We start from the raw sequence: 24,889 nt of genomic DNA on the forward strand, positions 1-24,889 counted from the left end.
ACTTTAACAAAAGTAGTAACTGATTAAAATAGGATTTGGACGTGATGGTTGATTATGTTCTTTTCCCAAAGTAACACTAAAAGTTATTCCCTCACTTGTCTTTCTCTCTTTTGTTATCAAGTGCCACCTACTACTACTGAAACCAGTAAGACCAGTGTACTGTTAAGTGCAACCAAAGCTGCTCTTGGCTGAATCTGTAAACATTTAATGCATGTTGGGCTTTGCCACCCATTGAGGTCCCTCCATAGCTCAGCTCTATGTTTCCTTAAAGCCTCTGTACTCGTATTTTTCCCCACACAGTTTCTGATTTTTTTTTTTTTTTTTAACTTTCTGCTTTGATTGTCAGAGGTTTACTGTAACCTGGCCCAGTATTGACCCAGGTTCTGACTCATGCTCTGTGCTTCAGCTCCTGGTACCTGGACTGGCACAGACACTCCAGGTGATATGAGTCCTATGAAGAGAAATGACAGAGAGATGAGATGCAGTCAGTGGGTGTTGAATTGGATTTATAGTTGTAAAGTGTGCAGCAGGTTCACCTGTGTTGGAGCTGGCTGAAGGTGGGGTCTGCAGATGGGGGGATGAGTAGGCAGAGGAGTCAAAGCTGCGTGGTGCAGATGGTGATGGTGGTAACATGCAGGAGTAAGAGGAAGCCGACTGAGGAGGAATGGACTATAAATGAACACAAAGACACAGATTAGAGACGTTTAAAAACCTTCAATTCAAAAAGAAAAAAAAGTAGATGCTGAATTTACTCTATTTTTAAATGATGTTTTCACCTTCACCACAAGAGGGTGCTATTGTGTGTTTCTTTCTTTCTTTCTTTCTTTTATTCATTCATTCATTCATTCATTCATTCATTCATTCATTCATTCACTTATGTATTCATTGATTGATTCATTCATTCATTGATTTATTTAATTTTTCATTCATTCATTCATTTATTTTTCATTCATTCATTCATTCATTTATTTATTTATTTATTTATTCAATCATTTATTTGGTTATTAAATAATTAATGAATTCATTCATTCATTTATTTATTTATTCATTCATTTATTTGGTTATTAAATAATGAACGAATGAATTAATTCACTCATTCATTTGTTTATTTGGGGCATGATTGTTATTGTATTACAGTTTTAGATATAATTTTAGATGGGTCTTTAGAAACTGTGAGTAAATATTAACGTTAACTACCTGTGAGTATTTACAATTAAGTTAATCTTTTTAAACAATGTGAAAGACATAAAAGCAACGAAAAGCATGATTCACCCATTTCTTAGAACACCAGTTAAGAAAATTCTGCTTTGTTTGTTTTGTACAATTATTTAACTTGAAATAACAGTTGGTCTTATAATGGTATTATTATTATTATTATTATTATTATTATTATTATTATTATTATTATTATTAATCTATTGACTTCCTTTAGGTATTGTTACCACAGCTACTTGTATAGTTTTCTACCAAAATTGACAAAAAAAAAGTGATGCTTGGATTATTTATGAAGCATCAGTCAGCAACAAACTAACGCAGTAAGATTATCAATAATGAATTAAATTAATGTAATAGACTAGTTTTACTCTTGCTTCAGATCTATGGTCCTTGGGTCACGATTATTGTGATTTAAAAGAAATATTTCTTCACACTTTATAGTACCTTTAAAAAAAGAAAAAAATGCACTTTGATTGTCAACAATGTAATTAATTAAGTCTTAATGTGAGCTATATGAAATTGTTTTAAGAGTGTGTTCTATCTCCCTTGTTAACCAGATCAAATTTATTATTATTATTATTATTATTATTATTATTATTATTATTATTATTATTATTATTATTATTTGTAATTTATGCCTGTCCCACAGTCATATATTTGCACTATTATCCTATGTTGGTAGTTATTTGTGTTCTTACTGTCTGCTATTGTATTGTGCTGTTGCAACGTGTGAATTTCCCCTCTGGCCTGGGGATCAATAAAGGTCTATTCTACTCTATTCTATTCTATTCTATTCTATTCTATTCTATTCTATTCTATTCTATTCTATTCTATTCTATGAAACAGCTTTAATTTTGAAAATCCTTCAATGGACCAAGAAGAAATAAATTAAGTTGTTTCTTTTCCATTCACCCATATTTTGACCACAAAAATACAATAGAATGATAAACTTATCATTATTGATTCAATAATAATAATAATAATAATAATAATAATAATAATAATAATAATAAAAAGTACTTGTCTTTTCACTGATTATGTCACACGTTATTAAAGGTTTTCCTGTGCCTTGATGTGATAACACTGCTCTGTGATGACAACGTGCTTTGGTAAAGTTTTGACGGTCGTCTACTGATGAATAATGAACGGTGAATGCCCAACCTGGACTCCAGAGGAGAAAACTGACAGGGAGCTGTAGCTGGGCAGGGACGACTCAGCCTGAGTCAACATGGACCCTGGAGAGAAACACACACACACACACACACACACACACACACACACACACACACACACACACACACACACACACACACACACACACACACACACACACACACACACACACACACACACACACACACACACGCACACACACACACACAAACGGTGAGCATGCAGTAATGGACACACACATTTTACTCTCATGTGATGAGAGCAACTCACAGTGGGAATGCTTTAATATAGATGCATCCTAATGGAGGAACTCTAATGGTTTCCCTGCCTTCAAATGTCAAACGGTGAAGCTTTGATGCTTGTACGTCTAAACTAGGCAAACTTTTCTTCTGCAAAGCGTACGGAGTTAAAATCATGCCGAAACTGACTCACAAACGCACAGAACATGTTTAACTCACAGCCCAACGATTCACTAAACAAACTCAGTGTGGTTAAGACATTTTGTTTTGCAAATAAGAAACATACCTATCAAACAAACACAGTATGTTTTACACAAAGAAACATTTTTTGTGCCTGAAAGATTTTTCTTTGTATGTGTAAAACATGCTGTATTTCAGTGTTTTTTTCAACCTTGGAGTTGTATATGTCTACGATGGACTGGCGCCCTGTCCATGGTGTACCCCCGCCTAGCGCCCAGTGTGAGCCAAAGATAGGCACCGGCAGACGCCCACGACTCAGAAAAACAGGAACAAATTAATATTATTATTTCATTATTATTCTTTACCACACGCAATCTCAAACAAGTATTCTATACTTTCACTTTCTCAAATATAAATGTAGTTCAAATAGAAAAATGCAATATAAAAAATATCTGAGCTGGTGCATCTTGTCACGTTGTGCACTATTCCTGGCTAGTCTGTATTTCTAACACAGTATAACAAGCATGATCATGAAAAAATTCTATTTAAAAGAAAATGTCCCTGGGGTTGCCAGAAATTTGTGATATAAAAAGGGGGTCACGACCTGTATTTGTTTAATGGGTATGTTTCTTATTTGCAAAACAAAATGCACTAGTTTTTGAATGATTTTTTTTTTTTTTTTAACATTTTCATACAACAATGAGTTTGTATGTGCACCGTTGGACATGAGTTTTGTGCATTTGTGAGGTTTCTGCATGATTTCAAGTCCATACGAAGGAACTAATCAAGCAACTTCTGTTTTAGTAACTCTGAAGTGACATTGTTACTGAGAGTGAGGCTGGTGTGCATTCTGCTGCTGTTTACCTGAACTGCTGCTGTGATGATGATAGACGGACGTGTTGAAGGAAGTGCTCAGAGGGGCTTGGCTCTGCGAACAGGAAGTCACACCTCCTGACCTTCTTTGATTGCGCAGCTTCTCCTCCCTCCTCCACTTGGCTCTTCGGTTTGAAAACCACACCTGTCAGTCAGAGTGCCATCAGAGCCGAGGAGAAATCAGACATTTTGTCACATTTGTGAGCTTAGATTAAGAGCTTCCATCCATACCTGTATCCTGGCCTCAGGTAAATCAATCTTATTTGCCAATCTCTCTCTGGCAAAAACATCTGGGTAGTGTGTCCTTTCAAATTCTGTGGAGGATATTAACTTCATGTCAAACACACAATGTAAAACCCGAACGTAAAGACAACAGAAAGCAGGATTCACATTTATTTGATTAATAATTGAAGAAATCCAACCCTTGAGATATTTAAAGTTACATGAGGTATTTATTGTAATTATAATTTTATAATAATTACAATTATTGTTCCGTGGATGCAGGAAGCTGAGAGGTACACTTACAACTATGTTTAAAATATTTATCTGTTGCACTTTGAGATGAATTATTCATCACTGTCAAACATGCAGAAAGTTGAAATGCAAAGATTGAAGTTAGAAAAGCAGCACGATGAACATTTCATTTCAGGAAAAAGGGAACCTTGAAGAGTTGAAGCTGTTTTGCAAATAAGAAACATACCTATCAATTCATAGCTGAGTAATTACTGACATTTTTGTTGTTGACAAGTCTAAACAAGACAATGCCACTCCTACTTAAACTGATCCTCAAATGTTTTTACAAACTGTTCCGATCAGAAGATCAATTTTGAAATTAATTTACAGTTAAAGAGCCAGGGGGGAGGGGCGCCATCTTGAATGGGGCCCAAAACATCATGGGCTGATGATGTCATCCAGGCAATAAAAACAATTTGAACGTTTTGGACCAAACTTTTAAAAACAGTGAAAAGCCCTTTATGAAGCTTTCCTAGTAAGCAAACACTAAAATCCAATAATCTTATACTGTTAGTTTAATCTAATTTTGGAAGAATTTCAAAATAAAATGCTAATTTTCTTTTTGATTAACAATCGTTATAACCTCTTGTACACTAATAGCTCAATTTATGTGTGTGTTATGCAATACATGGTAATTATTTGTTCTATCAATAGTGTTTACTGACTTTAAAAATTAACCACACAGTTGGCATAGGCCTGGGCAATATATTGAGATTCAAGATATATTTTTATTTTTATTTTGGCGATATAGAAAATGACGATGCATTTTTATTTTATCGCTGCTTCTCAAAAAAAGAGATATTGTGCAGCTGTTTGTTAATAAATGAATAAATCAGCCAATTTTACCCAGAAATGTCTTTCCGGTAAGATTTTATATTGAGTTAAAAATATTGAGATTTATATTGTATGCTGCCGTTTTGAGAAAAAATATGGAGATATGACTTTTGGTCCATATCGTCCAGCCCCAAGTTGACACATAAATGTATGTATTTGTTGCTAATCGGAACATTATATGCAACAGTGATGAGGAGAATGTGATTGATTACGATTGTGAGCATAATGATGAGGTTGGAAACCAAGTCCTTCTCACAAATTGTTCTAATTGGCTTGGTTCTAATTGGCGTCTGTGTCAACACATGATGTTATTGTGCCGTGGCTGTGCACTGAGGTCAGTGTACCTCATTAATGTCATTTGCACGGAGTGACCACACTGATACGTTTGCGCTCGGGTGCACAGTGGACTATGCGTTCTTATTTAGCTTAAGGGCTTTCTGCAGCCACATCCAGTCAAGGGTGGTTTTCTGATCTATCTCAGTGGATCTAGAGCTACAGGGGCCTGGTCTCGTTGTATAGCTCAACTACTGTAATGATGCATCATCAAAACTCTGCTGTAGGTGCTGCCACAGGCTGTTCGGAGCAGATCTTGAATATTTTTGGATGCAGAGATAGAGGATGATTTGCGTCATTGATCTTTGATGTTCTAACTTCTATCTCTCTATCCTGTTCTGTTCTCATCCTTCTATCCATTAACCCCAACCAGTCGACGCAGATGGCTGCCACCTCTGAACCTGGTTAAAAGGGAGTTGTTTCTTCCCACTGTCATGGATTTGTTGGGTTTTTTCCTTTTTATTAGTATTAGAAATTTTATATTTTGATTTTGAGATTTGAGATTGCTTTTCTTGTAATTAGCGCTATATTACAGTTGAAATTAATCTATCATATGGAGGAAATAACATACCGACTCCAGAAAAACGTTTTCATTACGAGATGGAGACCCGCTTTGCCTTTTTTTCAGCTATAATTGGTAATACCTCCTTTAACACATGAGTACTCACTATGTACTGTACCAGTAACTGACTGTTTTATAATGTACCTCCTTTTGTGTCTACTGTTTTTACTGTTTGTCTTTGGTACTCAGTATTTTTGTTTACTATTGTGTCTTTATAAATTATTCAATAGGGAATTTATATACGTTATCGTTCCAGTGAGATTCATTTTGTCTTCTTTTTAAATATTATGTTAAGTTGAGGTTTTTCAGGAAATTTTTATATCCTGGAGTTAAAGATTACCTGGAACAAAACCTCAACTTAATCTACATGTGATCAATACATGATAGATACAGTATATATACGTGTAATTGATTTGTCTTAAAGACTAAGACAATGTTGCCTATTTCTAACATTTTATTATTTTGTTATATTTTCTGGTTTGTTGTTGTTTTATTTATTTTTATATCAGCGGTTCCCAATCTTTTTTGTCCCGTGTACCCCCTTTGCATTTTTGTTAAATCATGCGTACCCCCTCTTATACCCTCTCCATATTTTGACATTATTTTTCATTTGTGGAACAGCGAGCTCTCCTAAACCCCTTAATGTGTCTCAAACATTGGTTCCCTTTGGCTTAATCTACAAATTAAATACAATGAGTGGAATTCATTTTTCTTGAAATACCATGTTTTTTTTCAACTTTTATGTGATTACTTCAATAGTAAGTAAATACGGTGTCCTTTGTAAAATGTAGCTAATTATGGTCTCTTATTTTCAGAAGTGTGATAAAATGGCCTCTACTGTACAGCATAAAATATTCATGTTTCAATAAATTACAAGAAAATATAGCATCTTATTGAGCAATAATACTGAGAGTTTGTGGTGAATTTGTCCAAAAAAATAGCCTAAAAAACAACTATAGGAACATTTCCCAATTATTTTTTAATTAATTGTTAAATCTTTCTGAGTAACCCCTGCAATGTGCTCCTGTACCCCTAGGGGTACACATACCCCTGTTTGGGAACCACTGTCCTATATCAGTGGTTATCAAACTTTTTTTTAGCTTTTTCTGAATCCAAGTCCCCCCTTTGTCCATCTACAACATTTTGCTTAGAAATCTATTTAAAAACAACTATAGAGCATAATGATGTAATGATCGAGTGATAACACACATTTTAAAGAATATCTTTTTGTAAATAAGAGGAAAGAAACAGTATTCATTGCAGTGTTTACCAACCTTTTTTTTTTTGGATCGTGACCCCATTTTCATATCAATTTCTGGCGACCCAAGCTCAGGCATATATATAATTTAGTTTTTTACTAAATATTAGTTTTACTACATTTATATTTCACAAAATGACAGTACAGAAATACAGTAGTTTAAGGTTGTGCATTGTTTTAATAATGAAAAAAGGATAATAATTAAAAAATCTATTTAATTTTTTCCGAAATTTCAAGCGACTCCATTTCAATTTCAGGCTCCTGACCCCAAGGTTGAAAAACCCTGATGTAGTGCCACCTGAATAGATTTTTTGGACCTGAATTTTATAAATTGAAAAATTATTCTTAAAAAAATTATCTTTTTACTGTACTGTGTTGGCTGAAATGAAGAAAAAAAATTGTAAAAAATAACATTTTTCTTTTACAGTCAAAAAAATTAAATAAAGAATAATGCAAATAATATGTTAGAGAATTAAATGCACCACAAAGAGGAAAGGCTGTGTCATGTGACACACTCTATTCTGCCTTGCGCCCACAAAGGCCATGCAGTGATTGGCTGAAAAGCGAGGAGGTCACCATGGCCTGACCTTTCTCCAGAGCCTCGATCTGCTCCTGCGTGAAGCTGGTCCGGTTCCTCTGCAGCTTCCTCTTGAGCTGTAGCCTCAGCTGAGACTCCTCGCCCTCGTCCCGCTCCACGGGGACTCCTCCACCCCCCCTGCCAACTCCTCCGACCCCTGCCTCGCCCCCCATGCTGCCATCCGTATCCAATAGACAGCCCTCAGACACTGGCAGGAAGGAGACACAGGGGTTGGGGTCAATTACATTTTTCAGTTACAATTACGTTTTCAAATATTCGTGTTCAATTACAATTGAATTACGATTATTTTTCATCCTCAGAAAGTCAATTACAATTATGTTCTCAATTAGCAAAGTTCAATTACAATTAATCACAATTATTGAGCCTGAAATAAATAACCTAATAAAAGTCAACCTTCTTCTTGTGTTAGCTTTCTGTTAGCATCTTTTGATAATAAATCAGCTGTAAAATACACTGAAAACAAATATCTATCTAATTTATTTATTTATTGGTTTAATTGTCAGGCTTCCTAATCAATGAAAATATAGGTTTTTTTTGTGTCATTATACTTCTTGATTTATATTTTTGTTTTAAAGTGTAAAATGTGAGAAAGCTTGATATGAAACATATTTTAATAATTGTTTATATGTACAGAATTGTATTTAGAATTGTAACATGGTTCCCCAGTTTTGCGTTAAAATATAATTGACAATTTTTAAAGAATTTTTACAGCAATTGCAGTTACAAAGTCAATTACCTAAACTCAATTACAATTTAATTACGATTACGATAGCAACAGGTTTTTAAATTTACAATTTCAATTACGCAATACCTGTAATTAATTATCAATTATTACGCAATTACAATAATAATTCTGACGCAATGGACAAAATTTGTGACATGTTCATCATTTTGGAGCATCGGTGTCCTACCTGAGCTGTGCTGGGTCTGAACGCCGGTGGGGTCATGGTACCAGTTGTTAGGCCCACTCCAGTTTGAGCCATTCTGCAGGTTCAGCATGGTTAACTTCTCATACATACTACACACGCCCGAACCACCATGAAGAGAAATCAAGTCCTGTCCTGTGCGCGCGTTCCTTGTTTATTGTCACCTCAACGCCTCAGTCCTCCAGTCCTTCCTCCTGAGGGGGTGGGGAGGAGGGTCAAGAGGTAAGAGCATGGCAAAGAAGAAGAAGAAGAAGAAGAAGAAGAAGAAGAAGAAGAAGAAGAAGAAGAAGAAGAAGAAGAAGAAAGAGAAGGAGGGGGTTCATATCGCATGAGTTCACACATGGTTGGCATTGTGGTGAATTAGCCTCATGATGACAGACAGAAATGGAGTTAGTTACATGCTTGCTGTCGTAACGCGTGTGTGTTATACATTGGTATACCATGGGGAGATTAGGTACACTAGAACCTACTCTAAAAGATATATGACATTTATGATGCTTCTGTATAGCTTTTAGTTTCCTTATTTGCTGGAACAGTGGGGCACGCACACACATACACACGCACGCATCCATCGAACACGTCAACGGCTTTAGATTTCCTACGAAAAACCAAAATTAAGCCGAACTTTCAGTGCAACCCAAAGTGCTCGTGTGGCGTTAAAGGGCTTTATATGTCTTGTGTTATGTAATATTTCCGAAAACCAAATAAAGGAAGGCATGAAAATGTCAAAAGTGGAGTGTTGAAATCTCTTTAAAAACTGCAACGACACAATGTCAAAGGTCAAACCAGACAACACGATTTATCTTTCCACATTTTACTTGGAAAACATTATTTTTTTGGTGGGGGGGGACGGGGACTATTTGCGACATCTTTGATCCAAAATTGCCATCTCAAGTGACTAGCAACAAGACAAATACACTAAAGTGCTCTAAAGACAAAGTTTTTTATAAACTTACCAAATATCCAGGTGTGAAGATGCGATGTGTTAATCTCCTCCTTGGTGGACCTTTATTCCCCTGTTCCCCCCACGTCCCTTGTTCTCCAGCTTTGTTGACAATACTGTGTGCATGTGTGTGTGTGCATGTGTGTGTGTGAGATAGAGTGAGAGACAGAGAGAGAGAGAGAGAGAGAGAGAGTGGGTGAAAGAGATGGAGAGAGTTAGACAGGGTGAGAGAGAGTGAGAGGGAGGGGGCTTTAGAGAGAAATGCGTCTGCGGGCACTCTTGTCCTCCAAGCGATAGAGAGAGAGAAAGAGCGAGAGGAGAGAGAGAGAGAGAGAGAGAGAGAGGAAGCCACCGAGGGGTGACAAAGTGAGTCAACATCAGTGTCAAGTTTGAACTTAATGCCAGCGAGAGGAGGAGGGGAGGCCGAGAGTAAAGCAAAAAGCACAGATAATGGAAAGATAGTGGATGATAAATAGATGATGGAATTCAAATTTAGCCATAAATTACACATACTTTTTGAGCACAATTGTCAGTCAAGTGTTCTGCCTCCAGACATCTGACATTATAAAAGTGAAGTCAAGTCGGTCATTCTCATATTATCATCGTTTGGGTCTTAAAGTTATATTCCGTGGGACTTTGATAAAGCCATGATGGATCACTAGAGCAACTGTAGTTCCATCTTTATCGCCCCTGTACGTTTAAAGAAAACAGTAATGAAGAAATAATACAATACCAAAAAAGTCAGATATACATTTAGAAAACGTAAAATTGCATTTTTCTTGTAACCATATATAGAGGATATTCACCTACGTCACATTCTGGGCAGTAACCTGGATGCGTGGCCATATTGGAGGCACTCGGATGTAAACATGCGATAAATAAATGTCCAATACCACAGAAATGCTCCTCAAAATGTGTTATAGATACAAAGACATACAGGGAAGGACTTGGTCACGATATTTGGAAAAGTTATGGTTCATTGATGGTGTAGATCCATACGATTTGGTTTCCTTGTCTTGGATCTATGCGTATCCTGATATGGTCAACTACTATGGTTTTAACCCTAACCCAATCTGGGTCATCCTTTATATAAAGTTCAGACCTTTTACCTGAAATACAATGAGAAATACAGCTCTACATTTAAACATCTGTGTTGCTACTGTAGCAGGCTATTAAACGTGATTATATTAAGTCAATAATGTCACATGCAGCAGCTTGATATGAATTATTATTATCATCACACTAGAAAATGAGTTCAGAGCCACTTCTGTCAACAATTCAGTTCCCTGACAAGAAATGGGCCAAACAAATTCAGATGTTGTCCAGATGTTTGCCATAAGTGTCTCCTTTCCTCTGATAACTTTTGACATTATTCTCCCTGATTTGTTATAACTTTTATCAGTCTATAAAACTCCAATTTTTTTTTTCACAGTCTGACTGATTGGTACAGCCAAAAACACGGCAATAATTCACCATTTCTTTTGGTTCAGGATCTGCTTTGTTTTCCTGCTGAGTACCTCCAATATGGCCACTTCCGGGTTGGTGACGTGCTGTGAAAACCCTCTATTGGCGAACTAATATGGAAAGCCATATATGGTTGATTTAGAGACTCTAATGAACCTCACAATCAGGTTTTTAGTCAGTGGGAAGGAGCTGATTTAACCAAGCATGCACAGAAAAGCCAAAAACTACCAGGGTTTGAACCAATGATCTTTGATGATCAAATCTTGCCAAGAGAAAGCAACTAATGTATGAACTTAGCTTTTAGATCTTCATCAAAGTTAGCATTAGTGTAAATTTACAGACTTGGTTTATCACATATTAGAGATATAGGTGTGGCCTATTGTTCAGGCGATTTTTAGCTATCACCGATTAGTCGACATTGGTCAATAACCCAGGAGGACGAACAGGTTGGCAGCTAAATTTATGAACTCTAAAACAGAGCCATGCCAAACCTGAACCATAGAAAGTGGCTGGAGTTACTAAGAACGCGTGGATTATGAGTATCTGGGGTCAGCAGTTTATGAAGAGAAAAAATATATAAAAAATAAGAATTTAGTCAGTTATGCTTGGTTGTAGAATTGTAGCAAATATCCTGACATAGTTAATTACGTATAAGTAAAATGGCTGATTTAGAAATATACTCCAAAAAGTAAAAGTACCCATAAAAGCAACGCAATTACAGTAACGTGAGTACTTGTATTCAATTACTTCCTCATCTGCCAGCTATAATATGACACTAATGTAGTTTGAACATGTAAACTTTTTTTTGCTGTGTTCTGTGGCTCTGTGCTTTCTTCCTTTATAAGCTGCAACTATTAATTCAGCAGTAATGATTACAAAATGACAACACTTCATTGTTTAAAATTACATTTTTGATTAATCCATGTTTACTGTTTGTGATTTGAGCAACTATATTTTTGAATATTTATTCAACATTGTATTTCAGAAATTAAGTTTGCCTTTTCTCACTCATCAGTGGCTTTACAGTCCTTTTGTTGACGGTGTACAATTTAGTATTCCTTATTTTAATTTAGTTGTGTTGTGTTTCTTTGTCTGGAATCATATTTTGTGTTGTACAAAAATTTGTGTTCATGTAAAATATACTGCATATTTTGTGTATATCAATTTTCCCATTTCATATATTGGATTGATTAATTGATTATTGGCAGATATTGGCTTGTTAAAAACCCCAGTATTGGTATTAGCATTATTCAAAATCCCACATCAGTCAGGCTTTTTTTTTTTGTCAAAATCTTGAAAACAGTCAGTAAATAAATAAAGGCTTTTACATTTTTAACATTGTGTGAGAACTGAATGGTACAGTATGTGCCTGAATTGCAGTAAATGTGTGAGATTGTTTTACAAAAGGGGAAAAAACAAGGTGCAGTCACTTATTTAAAGTAATGTTCTCTTTTGTTCTACTCTTGTACTTCCTGGATTATCTAATTCCTCTCACTGTTGCTTATATAGGACTGTAAAGGTGTTAAAGGTGGGTGGGGTCACAAGAAATGTTTTGTTTCCACGGTATTGCCCTGTCTTTATTACACAACAAGCTTAAAGCTATAGGGCAACAGAAAAAGAGCATTGTTTTGGACCCAGGGAACACTAAAGTATCCCAGAAACACACAAAGTCTGATGTAAGGTGTCCACAATGACGCAGGTATGACGGTATGTAATGGAAGATTCAAAGCAGGAGCAGAGTTTAAATATATCTCTTTGAAGCCAAAGAGAAAAATGGAAGATGGAAGAAGGGCGGCACAGAGGAAAGAGGAAAGAGGGAGTGAGGAGGAAGTATGTGACTTTGGGGTGGGTGTAGGGGCTTGGGGATGGGGAGGGTGCCAGTTTGTTTTATTTCCGGTTGACAAGACTTTGCGCTCCCTTTCTCTCTGTCGCTCCCTCTCTCTTTCATACTCTGCTATTCTTTCCCTGCTGCCCCCATTGCTCACAGTCTCTCACCCCCTCTTTCCCTGTTACTTTACTTTGAGACGTGCCTCTGAGAAAGAAAGGGACCTGACAAGTTCAAAGGTATAAAAAACAAGTAGGACCCCATATTGCAGGAAGTATAATGGGACAAATACATAGTTAAAGGCAGAAGTGGTGCACTTTAATGAACCTGAAATCAAAGCTTTATAATATGTTTTTAGACTGCAGTAAGCAAGTTTTTATTAATAAACAAAAATAGAAGGTTTAGTAGAATAACAGGCGAGCCACAGAAAAACCCAAGAAGATAGCTTTAGATACTTGTTAGAGATGGTGTGTGTGTGTGTGTGTGTGTGTGTGTGTGTGTGTGTGTGTGTGTGTGTGTGTGTGTGTGTGTGTGTGTGTGTGTTTAGCCTTAGTTTCACTGGAAGTAACATAGCAGCTCGATAACAGATCATCTAACAATAAGCTAGAACTTATCACGAACCCAGCGCAATAACTAACACTAATCATCACGTGTCATCATTTTATTGTTGTTTTAAATGTGTTTTTATACCGTTCTATCTATCTATCTATCTATCTATCTATCTATCTATCTATCTATCTATCTATCTATCTATCTATCTATATAATATTTAATTATGTAATTAGGCATTTAGTAAACAGTAAACACACCATGTGCCTCAGCAATAAGAATCTAAGGTCAATGTTGTAAATATCTTCTTTTTTTTTCATTTTTACTGGCAGCTTTTGCACCCTGATTCTTATTTTTATTTTTTTTTGCACTATTTTCTTTGTTTCTCATTTTTTCTATTTAAAATTATTGTTGTTTGCACTGCCAGAAGGGATTTTGCAACGTTGTTGTACTTGTTGCAATGACAAATAAAGTTCTATTCTATTCTATTTAGTGAAACAAACAAACAAACCAATAAAAAAAAAACAAAACATGGTTTTAACACAACATTCACCCTGTTTCCTTTTGTTTTCCAGCTGGTTACCCATTTGTTTATCTTTTAACCTGAAAATGCAGTTGCATCTTACAGTGTTCCAGTTGTCGAAATGTGGCATAACCTGCGTGATCCCCTATGTGCTGAGTGCATTATTGTGTGTGTGTGTGTGTGTGTGTGTGTGCGTGAGAGAGGGATGGCGCGTGCTTCACTGCAAAGATTCATGTAGCTCCAGGACATGCATTTTTTTTTTTAGTGCATCTTGTTAGTTCATTACTGTCACCTCTCTCTCCCTCCTCCCTCTCTTCCTCTCTCGCCATCCCTCGCTTTTTCAGCGCTGAAGGGGGGATGGGGAAGGGGAGGTGGACAGGGACTGAGAGGGGAAGCAGTAGCTGTGGAGGCAATCGCCATGGTTACGATGCCATGACAAATATTCATCAAGTTGTTAAAATAAAAAAAACAAAAAACAAACAAACAGGAAAGCATTATAATTGCTCTCATACTGACTGAATCATGGTGTGTTGGTGTATTCTGGGTAACTGAGGCAGAATGAGAACCTCAAACTCACACACGTACACACACACACACACACACACACACACAAACTAAAGTGATGACAGGGATTGAAAGCTAATATCTGGCAACCTGAAGAAACACACACACACACACACACTTAAAGCCATATTTCAGCATTTTATTACATATTACCTGCTTATGGAAATGCCTATAAGTACTTTACTGATCTTCCTCTCTTTTCTCTTTGTCCCTCCATCTTTCGCTCTTCCTCTACTGTTGTGTAGCCTCGGGCGATACTGTGATGTGTCCTCCCTCTGTCCCACCCTCCCTCTCCCTCTCTCTCTGTCCCTGTCACCTTCAATTGCTCTGTGAAACTAGACACACTGCCTGGGGCAGTGAAGAAGAGGGAGAGAGAGTGAGGGGTGGGGTGGGAGAGAACGAGGGAAGAAAGGAGAGAGAAAAGGAGAGAGAGAGAGAGAGAGAGAGAGAGAGAGAAATGAGGGACAGACAGAGAACAAATATTTGGTGTCATGTACAGTAAAAAATGTAGATTTAACACAGTCTACACTGAAAAGTCGTATGTGTTGTTGCTTCGACTCACATCAGGAGTAGAAATATGATCCCGAAGGAGGCAGAAATACACAATTGTCCGATTTAGGGCAGTCTTTGACCCCTGACCTGGTTATTTTGTGTGTCTTTCAGATTGGGATAGTTTACCTATTCTGTGCAGATTGCTTCATCGTACAACAACACCTGTTAAACCGGTTTCAGCTCTGTATTTGTATAAACTATAACCTGAGACACACTTGCAACCTCATTGGTGATTTATCAATTTTATTCCACTTTTCACGCAGAGCTATTAGAAACAATCAAAACCAGCATTTCAGTTCATATTTAATAGTTGTTTGAGGTCAAATAAACGCATGATCAACAAAAAAAAAAGAATTAATTGGCTGTTATTTGCTTCATTGGAGCTTATCATGACTTACAAAGAGCAAAAACATTCGTTGAAAAGTTAGCCATTGACAGGTTGCCAGCCCATTACAGCACTAACAAAAACACACGTAGTTTCAGGCATACACACTCCTATTTATGATTCATTTTCTATCTCCCATAAAGTTGTCGCACATCATTTTGGATGGGAGAAAATTTGGAAACAGAGGAAAACCAATGCAGACTTAGAACATATTAATTATTAACAAAAAAAAAAAGAAGTTAGGCCTACATCTGCGCTACACCTGTAAGCACAGCTGCCCAAGACTAAGACAGCATTCCTACAGCTTTAGTCAAATTAAATTCAAGACTTTTAAAGACTTTTTATTGCCATTTGAAAGCTAATTTAAGACCAACTTCACAGTAAACACATCAATGACATATAGGGTTAGGGTAATTGTTTTTCTAGTGTCTAGTGCAGACGTGCAACGAGCGGTTCCCAAAGTAACCACACACAAATACACAGAATAACATTAAAATACACAATAAACAGATGACATTAATCAAAATCACTCCAAAAACTCAAGATGACTACAAAAATAGCCAAAAATCTATAAAACAACAACAAAAGTACAAAAACTAAAAGCCATTAAGAAAAATATTTGTTGGACGCAGGCAATTTTTTATTAAATTTCCGTTTTCCCATGTTGTTTATAAAAAATTTTTTAAACTGAATGTTGCCATTTATTTTGAAATGTAACCTTACAATAAATAAATAAAAATAAAATCATATTTATTATGTGGTAAAATGTAAGACTTTTGAAACACTGATTAAAGACACTTAAATGACAACTAAGGCCTCTTTTTTAAGATTTTTTAAGGATTCGCGGGAACCCTGTATGACAGTGTGATTGAAGCTGTTGTATTGCACACATCTACTCTCTGACCTCCAACAAACTCATCCATACATTGACATTTGAATGGAGCAATAAGGGTTAAGTTACCTGCCCAGGGAAGAAACAGCCATTGAATAAACAGGAGCCGCTGTATTATCATATATGCATCTATATATCTATGGAATAAGTATTGACCTACATTAATGGAAGTTTGTTGAATTTATTATCTAAAATTTAATTAAAAATGCACCCAGGCCCCACTTGTTGTTGGTTGAATAAACACGTGAAATGTTGATTTTTGCAAACAATACATTTAGTTCGTTTCTAACAATTTGTGTGTAAAAACACTTGCTTGGCAAACTATTATACTAGTGTTGGATATTTGGTTTCCCATGGAGAAACATGACGTAAATCCCAGATAGGGCGTTTGCTTGGTTGCCTGCCAAAAAAGGATAATTTTATTTTGAAGGAAGAACGTTTCCAAAAACACGAGATAACTGATTCGCCCAAAGTGGCATTCCTGAGGTTTCATTGGCTGACGAGGAAGAAGTGGGCGGGAGGAAACGTTTTGATTGGTTGAAGGTGTTCCCCACCAGACGCCCCGCATCTCTATACACAGGTAGAGGCGCCCCCTCACTGCCTGCAACCTTCTCCGCCTAAACCGAGGAAACAGGTGGAATTATGCGGTTTTAATTACAAAGGTGTAGGTTTTAACGTTTAATGAAGGACGTAGAAAAGTGGGCTACTTAGAGTTTATTTTAAAAGTACATTTTGTGACATTTTTTGCGCATTTTTCCCTCTTCTTGTGGTAATCTCAGCGGGATAACATTTAACTTGTTTTTAAAAACCGTTAAATATGACGCACAGGTTGTCACATTGCGCTTTTCTCTTGGTTTGGAGCATAACCGGTAAGTTTCTAGCTTAATGTCCCCACCCCACCCTGCTCTGGCTCTCGCCATCTTTTCTTTGTGTACCTGTGCATATATACACTGTGATACCGTGTAACGGATGACAATTGTGGCTTTGTGTGTTTTGTGCAGGCATTTTTTTGGCCAGTTACGCCCAGGAATGTGGCCGACCCCCGCTATCAGAGAACAGGATTGTTGGGGGCATGGACGCCCCTGATGGGGCTTGGCCTTGGCAGGTGGATGTGCAGGTGAGTCCCCAGTATAACACCAGTATCACCAGAGGTGGCAAAAGTACTAGTCTTCAGTACTCATCAAGTAAAAGTATCGATACTTGATTAAATAAATGACTCTGGTAAAAGTATTGAAGTAGCTCTCTTACTTAAGTAAATGCTACTAAATGTACTTAAGTAAAAAAAAAAAAAAAGTCAAACAAATGTCTCTTCAATAATAAAACAGGGTTTTTTTTTTTTTTTTTTTTTTAAATTCTATTTTGTTTTTGTTTTTTTTTTAAAAATGTTTTTTAAGAACTTGTAGAAATATGTTACCTTTAGGACACCTTGAGAATTTAGCACTAATGATGAATAAAATTTGTAAATAAAACGTGTCACGAAAAAGAAATGCAAATGCTCAATTAAACCCAGAACATTTTTAAAAACTTTAAAATGTTTGCATCTTTTTATGTTGTGAAATCCGTGTATCATTGGTTCATTCGTTTTTCATTATGTAACAAAAACATGAAAAACGAAAAAAAACACTCATTATTTGATATTTGTTTCCGAAACCAAAATGAAAAAAAAAAACAGAAAAACGCCTTGTTTTTCAAATTCAAGCTGTTTTGCTTAGGTACAGTAAATGAAAAACGGAAAACGAACACCTTTATTGGTTTTCTCCATTACCGATTTGCCAAAGTACGTGACCTGGAAGTGAAGCGTCCGAGATATCTTTAGCTCTGCAACACTTAAGAGTCTCTAAATCCTCCCAAATATCCGTGAGGAGGTTCTGTGCCCAACACCAGATACATTAAAAAATACAAAGAATTACAACATTGAAGGAAAATACAGTAAAAGACGAGAGAAAAACACAGAACATACTCCAAAAACACACAAAACTACTACAAAAATGAACAAAACGACAACAGTTGAAAATGAATCAGAAACATATAGAAAATTGCAGAAAATGACTGCAAAAGTACACAAAAAGACAAGAAAAAACATGAAAAACGACTGCAAACCCACAGTACTAACAAACAAGCAAAACGACAACAGAAATACACAAATATTACTCCAAAAAACGCAAAATGGCAACAAATTTAGACTGACTCCCAAAAAACATCTAAAAAGGAATATAGAAATGCACAAAATGCCTCACAATGAGCAAGACAACAACAATCATACACAGAATGACAGAAAAACACACAAAATCACTATAAAAACTCTTATCTTTCCTGTATTAATGCTCAGATCGCTCATTATTCTAAATGCTAACATAATTGTTGATCATGTGACCCTCCAATCAAACAAACACAATTTTTTGGTCCTGCTGTGATAAAAGTTGCCTACTTCTGGTATACGGTGTACACCGTGGACACGTGTACCCTGGACTACAGCAGTGCTCATGGAGAGTAAAGTTGTTATCAAAGTGACCTGCTGACAAAGGGCTTTGCTTGTGATGTGGAGGTGACTCACCCCGTCTCTCCCTCTCTGCTTTCAGATAGGTAGTGAACATACGTGTGGAGGCTCCATCATCTCAGAGGAATGGATTCTATCAGCTGCACACTGTTTCCCCAAGTAAGAAAGTTCAGAAATGCCTCCGTAGGCAAATCCATCGCTGAAATCCTGTTTGAATGACCTGTTTACGTTGTGTCTAATAATGGCTAACGTTATGCCTTTAGGGAAATTAATCTTCCATGGTTAATGACTTGAATATGTCTTGATATTAGAAAATTAAGGGCTTCTTTATGTACCTTACATCAGGGGTTTCTACTGGTCTCACCCTGAGACCCACATTTTGCCACCGTCATTAAATCGTGACCCAAAACTTGGTTTTTCCAAAATAGCTGTTGAAAACACACATATAATCTTTTTTTTTTTTTGATTAATGTATATATTTTCCTGTGCAACATGCATTTCACAGAATGCCTGTCAAAATAAATGTTTCTTTCAAAATAAAAGACAAGTCCAACATGACACATTGTTTATTTTTGACCAGCTGTCCGTGACTCATCCAGTACAGGTCCGTGACCCACCAGTTGAGAATCGCTGCCTCAGTTAGATTGTGTGCATGCTCGAGAAGCCTTTGTAGGTTTTCATAGATTTATTTTTTTTAATTATTCCTTTTTTATAAAGTGTGCTTTCTATTTTACACCATATTTACCCTTTAATTTATGGTTCAATCCTTTATGTCAAGAGCAAATTAGACATTTGAGGTTTTTGCCATAACTTGTTGACATCGAGATCAAACTAATCACGCAGCACACACTTTCTGAATTGAAGTAACTTAAAACAACTTTATTCATCTTCTGTATACAGTATTCTATAACAATAAGTTTGTATTTAATCCTTATTTCATTAACAGTCTTCTACTTAATTATGTACATTTTCTTTTTCATTTCTTTCTGTCTTTATATGTTATTTGTAACATTTCTCGAGCCTCTGTGACAAAGCCATTTCCCCCCTGGGTTAAATAAAGTACTTCTGATTCTGATTACTAATTTCAGATGCAAAAGAGGTAAAATAATATAATTTAAATTTGGAAAAAAAAATAGCCTAATATCAGCTCACCTTCAGACCAATATTGGCCCATTTATGCCCCTTTTCAAAACTTTTTTCAGACTTTAGCTTTTTTTTTGCCAATAAATATTCTTTTTTCCTATTTTTGTCCATTTTTGCAAGTGTTGTGTTTGACACTTTTATCCAATTTTTGATCCATTCTTTAATTTTTTTGGTCACTTTTTACCAAAATAAGCTACCTTTTGCCCAATAAATGCAATTTGTTTTTCTTTCTCCCTACATTTTGCTTCTTTTTGTTCTGCTTTATTGCTCTTTTTCACTGTTGTTTTCCACATTTTGCCAATTAAAGCTACCTTTAGCCATTACATACCACCTGGTTTCTCTTTATTTGTCCATTTTTTGGCCACTCTTGACCGCTTTTGGCCTATTTTAGTCACTTTTCACTCTTTTCTTGTGACGTTTTTTGACGCGTTTTTTCACACTCGTCAAAAAAACATGTAGGGGACCGTTCTGGCCCACTGGGATGATGCCCGGTATGCCAGATGGCCAGTCCACCCCTGCCTCCTGGTCCTTAGACGCTATAACCCTTCAGGGTTTCCCATTTCAAGCCCCCTCATCACATTTCCAGTATTGCAGGTTTCATTTTGTCTCGTCCTCCTCTTCTTTTAGCCCAAATGACGTGAGCAAGTACGTGATCTACGCTGGTAGACACCAGCTGCATGGCTTCAACTCACACCAGTCTGTGCACCGTGTGAGCCAGGTGGTGATACCCTATGGTTACAACGAGCCTCACAGTGGGAAGGACGTGGCTTTGGTCAAGTTATCTAGTCCTGTCGTGTGGTCCGATCGCATTCGACCAGTTTGCCTCCCCAGCTCAGAAACCCTGTTTCCTGCTGGGATGGTGTGCTACGTCACCGGATGGGGGAACATCCGTGAAGATGGTAATGGCTTCCAACGTTTCTAAAGCAGAACTCTTGTCTTAGCTTTATTTTCTTAATTTAAACAGTTTTTCAGTCATGTAAATGATTGAGGTCACATGCAGGGTTGGAGTAAATTATATTTGTTATTGCGCAATTGATAATTCATTACAAATATGGCATAATAATTGTAATTTTAAAATCTGTTGCTGTTGTAATCATAATTAAGATTGTAATTGAGTTTAGATTATTTACTTTGTATTTAGTGAAAACCTTGTTGCTAATGTAATTAAATTAAATAAATAAATAAAATCTAGGGGGTACACTGACACAAAAAAGGCTCATACGCCCACACCAAAAATATTAAAACCTGTATTTTCATTAATTGAAGCCTAACAAGGTAATTTATAGATAGGAAATAAATTAGATAAAATATTTTAGTGTATTTTACACATGATTTAGGACCTGTTATCATATCAGATGCTAACAAAAAGCTAATGTTTTATGTGCTCATTTATGAAAGGATCAGTATCGTGATCAAATGAATTTGAACCATTGTGTAAATTACCAACTAATTAGTTGTATATATCTCCAAATTAATACACAAATACAATGAAATGTCATTTTTAATCTCAAATTGTTAACAGAACTCTCAATTTTTCCCAAATCCTGCAATTTTCTGCAAATTTTTCCACAAAAATTTCCCCAAATTACATAAAATTCTGTCACAAAATTAAATAATTTGAAAGTGAAGATCCTGCAGGGACTGATATCTGACATATCTGTCACTTATTGCTTTGATATAATCCGTGTCGTACATATTTTATTATGTATTTATACATGGAGGTGCAAATTGGAGCACAATAATGATTTAATTACATATTTTCTCATCTAAAAGCTCCATATTTGTCCCCTGAACTTTTTGAGTTTTGAGTTATTTTTACATTTTTTAAAAGTTGCATTAGTTGTTTTTTGTTTTGTTTTTTTAAATCTCATCTCTTCTTCAGTCATTCTAACAGGAATCGGGACTCTGCAGGAAGTGTCTGTGCCAATCATATCCCAGAGTTCATGTCAACAGATGTACCAAACGGACCCGGCGGAGCAGGTGGACATCCTGTATGACATGATCTGTGCTGGATACCAGGACGGTGGCAAGGACTCCTGCCAGGTACGTTTGTTCTGCTCACGACAGGATGAGAAAAGCTGCAGCTTTCTGCTGATAGGAATCCTTTGGCCCAAAGCAGGGGTTGGAGGTCAATTATAACTGTAACTGTAATTATATTTGCCATGAAAATTCTATAAAAATGGTCAATTTTAATTGAACGCTAAGTTCTATGTACAGTTCCACACATATGTAGTTGACAATTATTAAAATATGTTTCATATCAAGCTTTCCCACATTTTACAATTTAAGAAAGACAGAAGTATATAGAAAAATAACTGATTTAATTGAAACTGGAAAAAATGCTGGTCACAGCAACATAATTTAACTGTAACTGAAAAATGTAATTGACCCCAACCCCAACACCTCCCAGGGTGATTTATCTGACTGAGTTTTTTAATTCTGTCTCTCCTCAGGGTGACTCAGGTGGGCCCCTCGTCTGTCAGATGATAAACAACACCTGGGTGCAGGCTGGGGTGGTGAGTTTCGGACTGGGCTGTGCCAATCGGAACAAGCCAGGCGTGTATGCCAGACTGACCACCTTTGCAGATTTCATCAAAAGAACAGCACCAATGGTCCGGCTGTACGGAGGCGCTGAACAGAACCGGTGCATGAGGACTGCTTTGTGGGTTAGCTGCGTGTGTATGCTGCTGACGTGGCTTCAGAGATGAGAACGTCTTTACGAGGGACGATATTGGTCCTGAAGAACGTGCACTTGAGGTCATTTTTAATTTTATCTGTATGTTTTACCACGTAGCAACATTTTTTTGTATTTTAAAATAGAAAAAACTGAATCATGAATTGAAATTCTTTTATATTTTGAAATAAATTGTTAGAATGATTTTTAACCACTGACTTTTCTTCCTCTCATTTTCACTCCAAAAAATAGCATTTCTTGCTAAGTTCTCATGCTCTATATAAAAGCTTCACCTTTGAAAAGAAAATCAGTTAAACTTTATTAAAAATTTCTCAAGCAATTACATTCGTTGTAAAAAAAAAGATCAGAATGTGCTAATTATTTCTTAGAAATGAGTAAACTGGTTGCCATTTTCCATCAAAATGTCCAGATTTGGCACATTTGGATACATTTTTGAAACATTTGTTGAACAAAAATCAAGACGACGACTTCCAGGAAATGTCGGGTTAGGTATCAGGGTTAATGTTATCTGAGAGAATCATTGGAGAGCCGAGCTGCAACTCCTGCTGCAGTGACTCCAGGTCAGCCGGAGTCATGCGGTGAACCTCGCTCCAATCAGATAAGAGAGAGGCTGACAGAGGGGCCGAGTCGAAGCTGAAGGACGAGAAGAAAATTTAGAGCACGTAAAAGAACCTGTCAACGCTTGAGTGAAAAATGTTCAGCTTACGGTATTGCTTCACTACACACTGCTCTATAGCAACATATGAAGGAAATCTCCCCTCAACTTGCTTTGCTTACGAGGGTGACAAGGTTTCCATAAAACATTTACTAAAACTAAACCATTAAAGGCCAAACCTGCAGGAGACTCATGGTTATCGGGTGAAATCAGGACACAGTTCCTGCACGCTGATCTGACATCTTAACTGGAATAATAAATGTACGGACTAAACTGAACCTTTAGATACAAATAGTACATTAGTAATCACTACTAGGTCAACGCTATATATGAGGTGACCTTGAGTTAACGGAAGTTTCTCTGACAAATAGATTCTAACTTATAGAGGTTAATTTTTGCTAAAATGAATAAAATGGTGTTTAATGGCTCTTGAATAGATTTTTTTCCTATTGTTTTTATCATTTCCGGTCCTCTCCTGTCTTGTATTTCCAGTTCATGTTTTAATCAAGGTCATTTCCATTATCATTTATTATCATTAAACATTATTAAACCATTTTTTTTAATGCTTCATTTGTTAATTTTCCACTCTCTGTCTCAAGTACCCCCTGTAGTGCCATAGCGTACCACTAGGGGTACACGTACCCCAGTTTGAGAAACGCTGCCATAAAGGACTTAATGAGGACTTTGATCTTAGGCCTTTTTTGTGATTGTTTGATTATATTTTTTTTTTTCTGATTGTTTGATGATTTTCTGTGTGTGGATGTTTGTCTCTCATTTTATGGTTTAATAGTATGTTGAACTTTTTCAATATTTTCTTCTATCTTTTGTTAAAATACACCTTGCGATACATATGTATTTTATTTATTTCTGAAATTTTCTGGCTTTGTTCGACATGGTTTTTTTGTCATGGTCGTGTGTGACTAAATGAACATTGGTATTGTTGCTTTTCGATTTAAAATCAATACTTAACTTCTTATTTTTTTGTAATCTTGTGGTTCTATATACATTACATGATTTTAATGAAATGAATTATATATCATGTTTTGCAGTGTGTTTATCTTTGTCACATGACCACACAATTGTTTTAGATCACATTACCTTTATGAGGAAGTGCACCCATTGTTCGTACTCTGTCTGATGAAGGGCGGGAGCCCAAAATGTTACACTTCTAATTAAACCTGTCTTTTGGAGCTATATCTGGTGTGTAAACTCACTTTTGCCAGTTGACATTGTTAGCATCTGTTATCAATAATAGTCAATATTGACATTTTTTCTATTTCCAGGAATAGTATTAGAACTGTTTTAATGTTCTTACTCATGTAGTATAAATACAGGGAGAAACTATTAATCACAATACTTATTTTTATACTTTTGAAGTTTCTGATATTTGTGAAAGTTACACAGTTTTTTGGTGAGTATTAAAAATTGTGACACCCTTTATGGACGTTATATTGGCTCAGTTTTTATTACAGATAAAATATTAATAAGAGCAAGGCTA

General features: G+C 36.2%; 2 protein-coding genes across 2 annotated transcripts; one reads left to right on the top strand and one right to left on the bottom strand.

Moving 5' to 3' along the window:
- Window positions 1-342: 342 nt before the first annotated feature.
- Window positions 343-8,883, bottom strand: pax10 (paired box 10). The gene is made up of 7 exons (XM_028476807.1): window positions 8,690-8,883; window positions 7,768-7,965; window positions 3,912-3,994; window positions 3,672-3,825; window positions 2,377-2,450; window positions 537-669; window positions 343-451 (listed from the first exon to the last, which is right to left on the bottom strand). The coding sequence occupies exons 1-7, from the start codon at window positions 8,793-8,795 to the stop codon at window positions 351-353; spliced, it is 849 nt and encodes a 282-aa protein (XP_028332608.1). The 5' UTR covers window positions 8,796-8,883; the 3' UTR covers window positions 343-350.
- An 8,069-nt stretch (window positions 8,884-16,952) lies between these two features.
- On the top strand, window positions 16,953-22,926 carry LOC114482029 (serine protease 27-like). Its single transcript, XM_028477194.1, has 6 exons — window positions 16,953-17,270; window positions 17,403-17,518; window positions 18,981-19,057; window positions 20,669-20,940; window positions 21,924-22,084; window positions 22,495-22,926. Exons 1-6 carry the CDS (start codon window positions 17,219-17,221, stop codon window positions 22,747-22,749), a joined length of 933 nt encoding a protein of 310 aa, XP_028332995.1. The 5' UTR covers window positions 16,953-17,218; the 3' UTR covers window positions 22,750-22,926.
- The last annotated feature ends 1,963 nt before the right edge of the window (window positions 22,927-24,889 follow it).

Source organism: Gouania willdenowi, chromosome 19 (genome assembly GCF_900634775.1).
Source record: "Gouania willdenowi chromosome 19, fGouWil2.1, whole genome shotgun sequence".
Lineage (NCBI taxonomy): Eukaryota > Metazoa > Chordata > Actinopteri > Blenniiformes > Gobiesocidae > Gouania > Gouania willdenowi.

Excerpts from the sequence above, each read along its gene's own strand:
- LOC114482029 (XM_028477194.1), top strand. The coding sequence starts at position 17,219 with ATGACGCACAGGTTGTCACATTGCGCTTTTCTCTTGGTTTGGAGCATA. Across the intron at positions 17,519-18,980 it reads CTTGGCAGGTGGATGTGCAG|ATAGGTAGTGAACATACGTG; the intron begins GTGAGTCCCCAG and ends CTCTGCTTTCAG. Across the intron at positions 19,058-20,668 it reads GCTGCACACTGTTTCCCCAA|CCCAAATGACGTGAGCAAGT; the intron begins GTAAGAAAGTTC and ends CTCTTCTTTTAG.
- pax10 (XM_028476807.1), bottom strand. The coding sequence starts at position 8,795 with ATGTATGAGAAGTTAACCATGCTGAACCTGCAGAATGGCTCAAACTGG. Across the intron at positions 3,826-3,911 it reads TACCTGAGGCCAGGATACAG|GTGTGGTTTTCAAACCGAAG; the intron begins GTATGGATGGAA and ends TCTGACTGACAG. Across the intron at positions 452-536 it reads TTCAGCCAGCTCCAACACAG|GACTCATATCACCTGGAGTG; the intron begins GTGAACCTGCTG and ends TTCTCTTCATAG.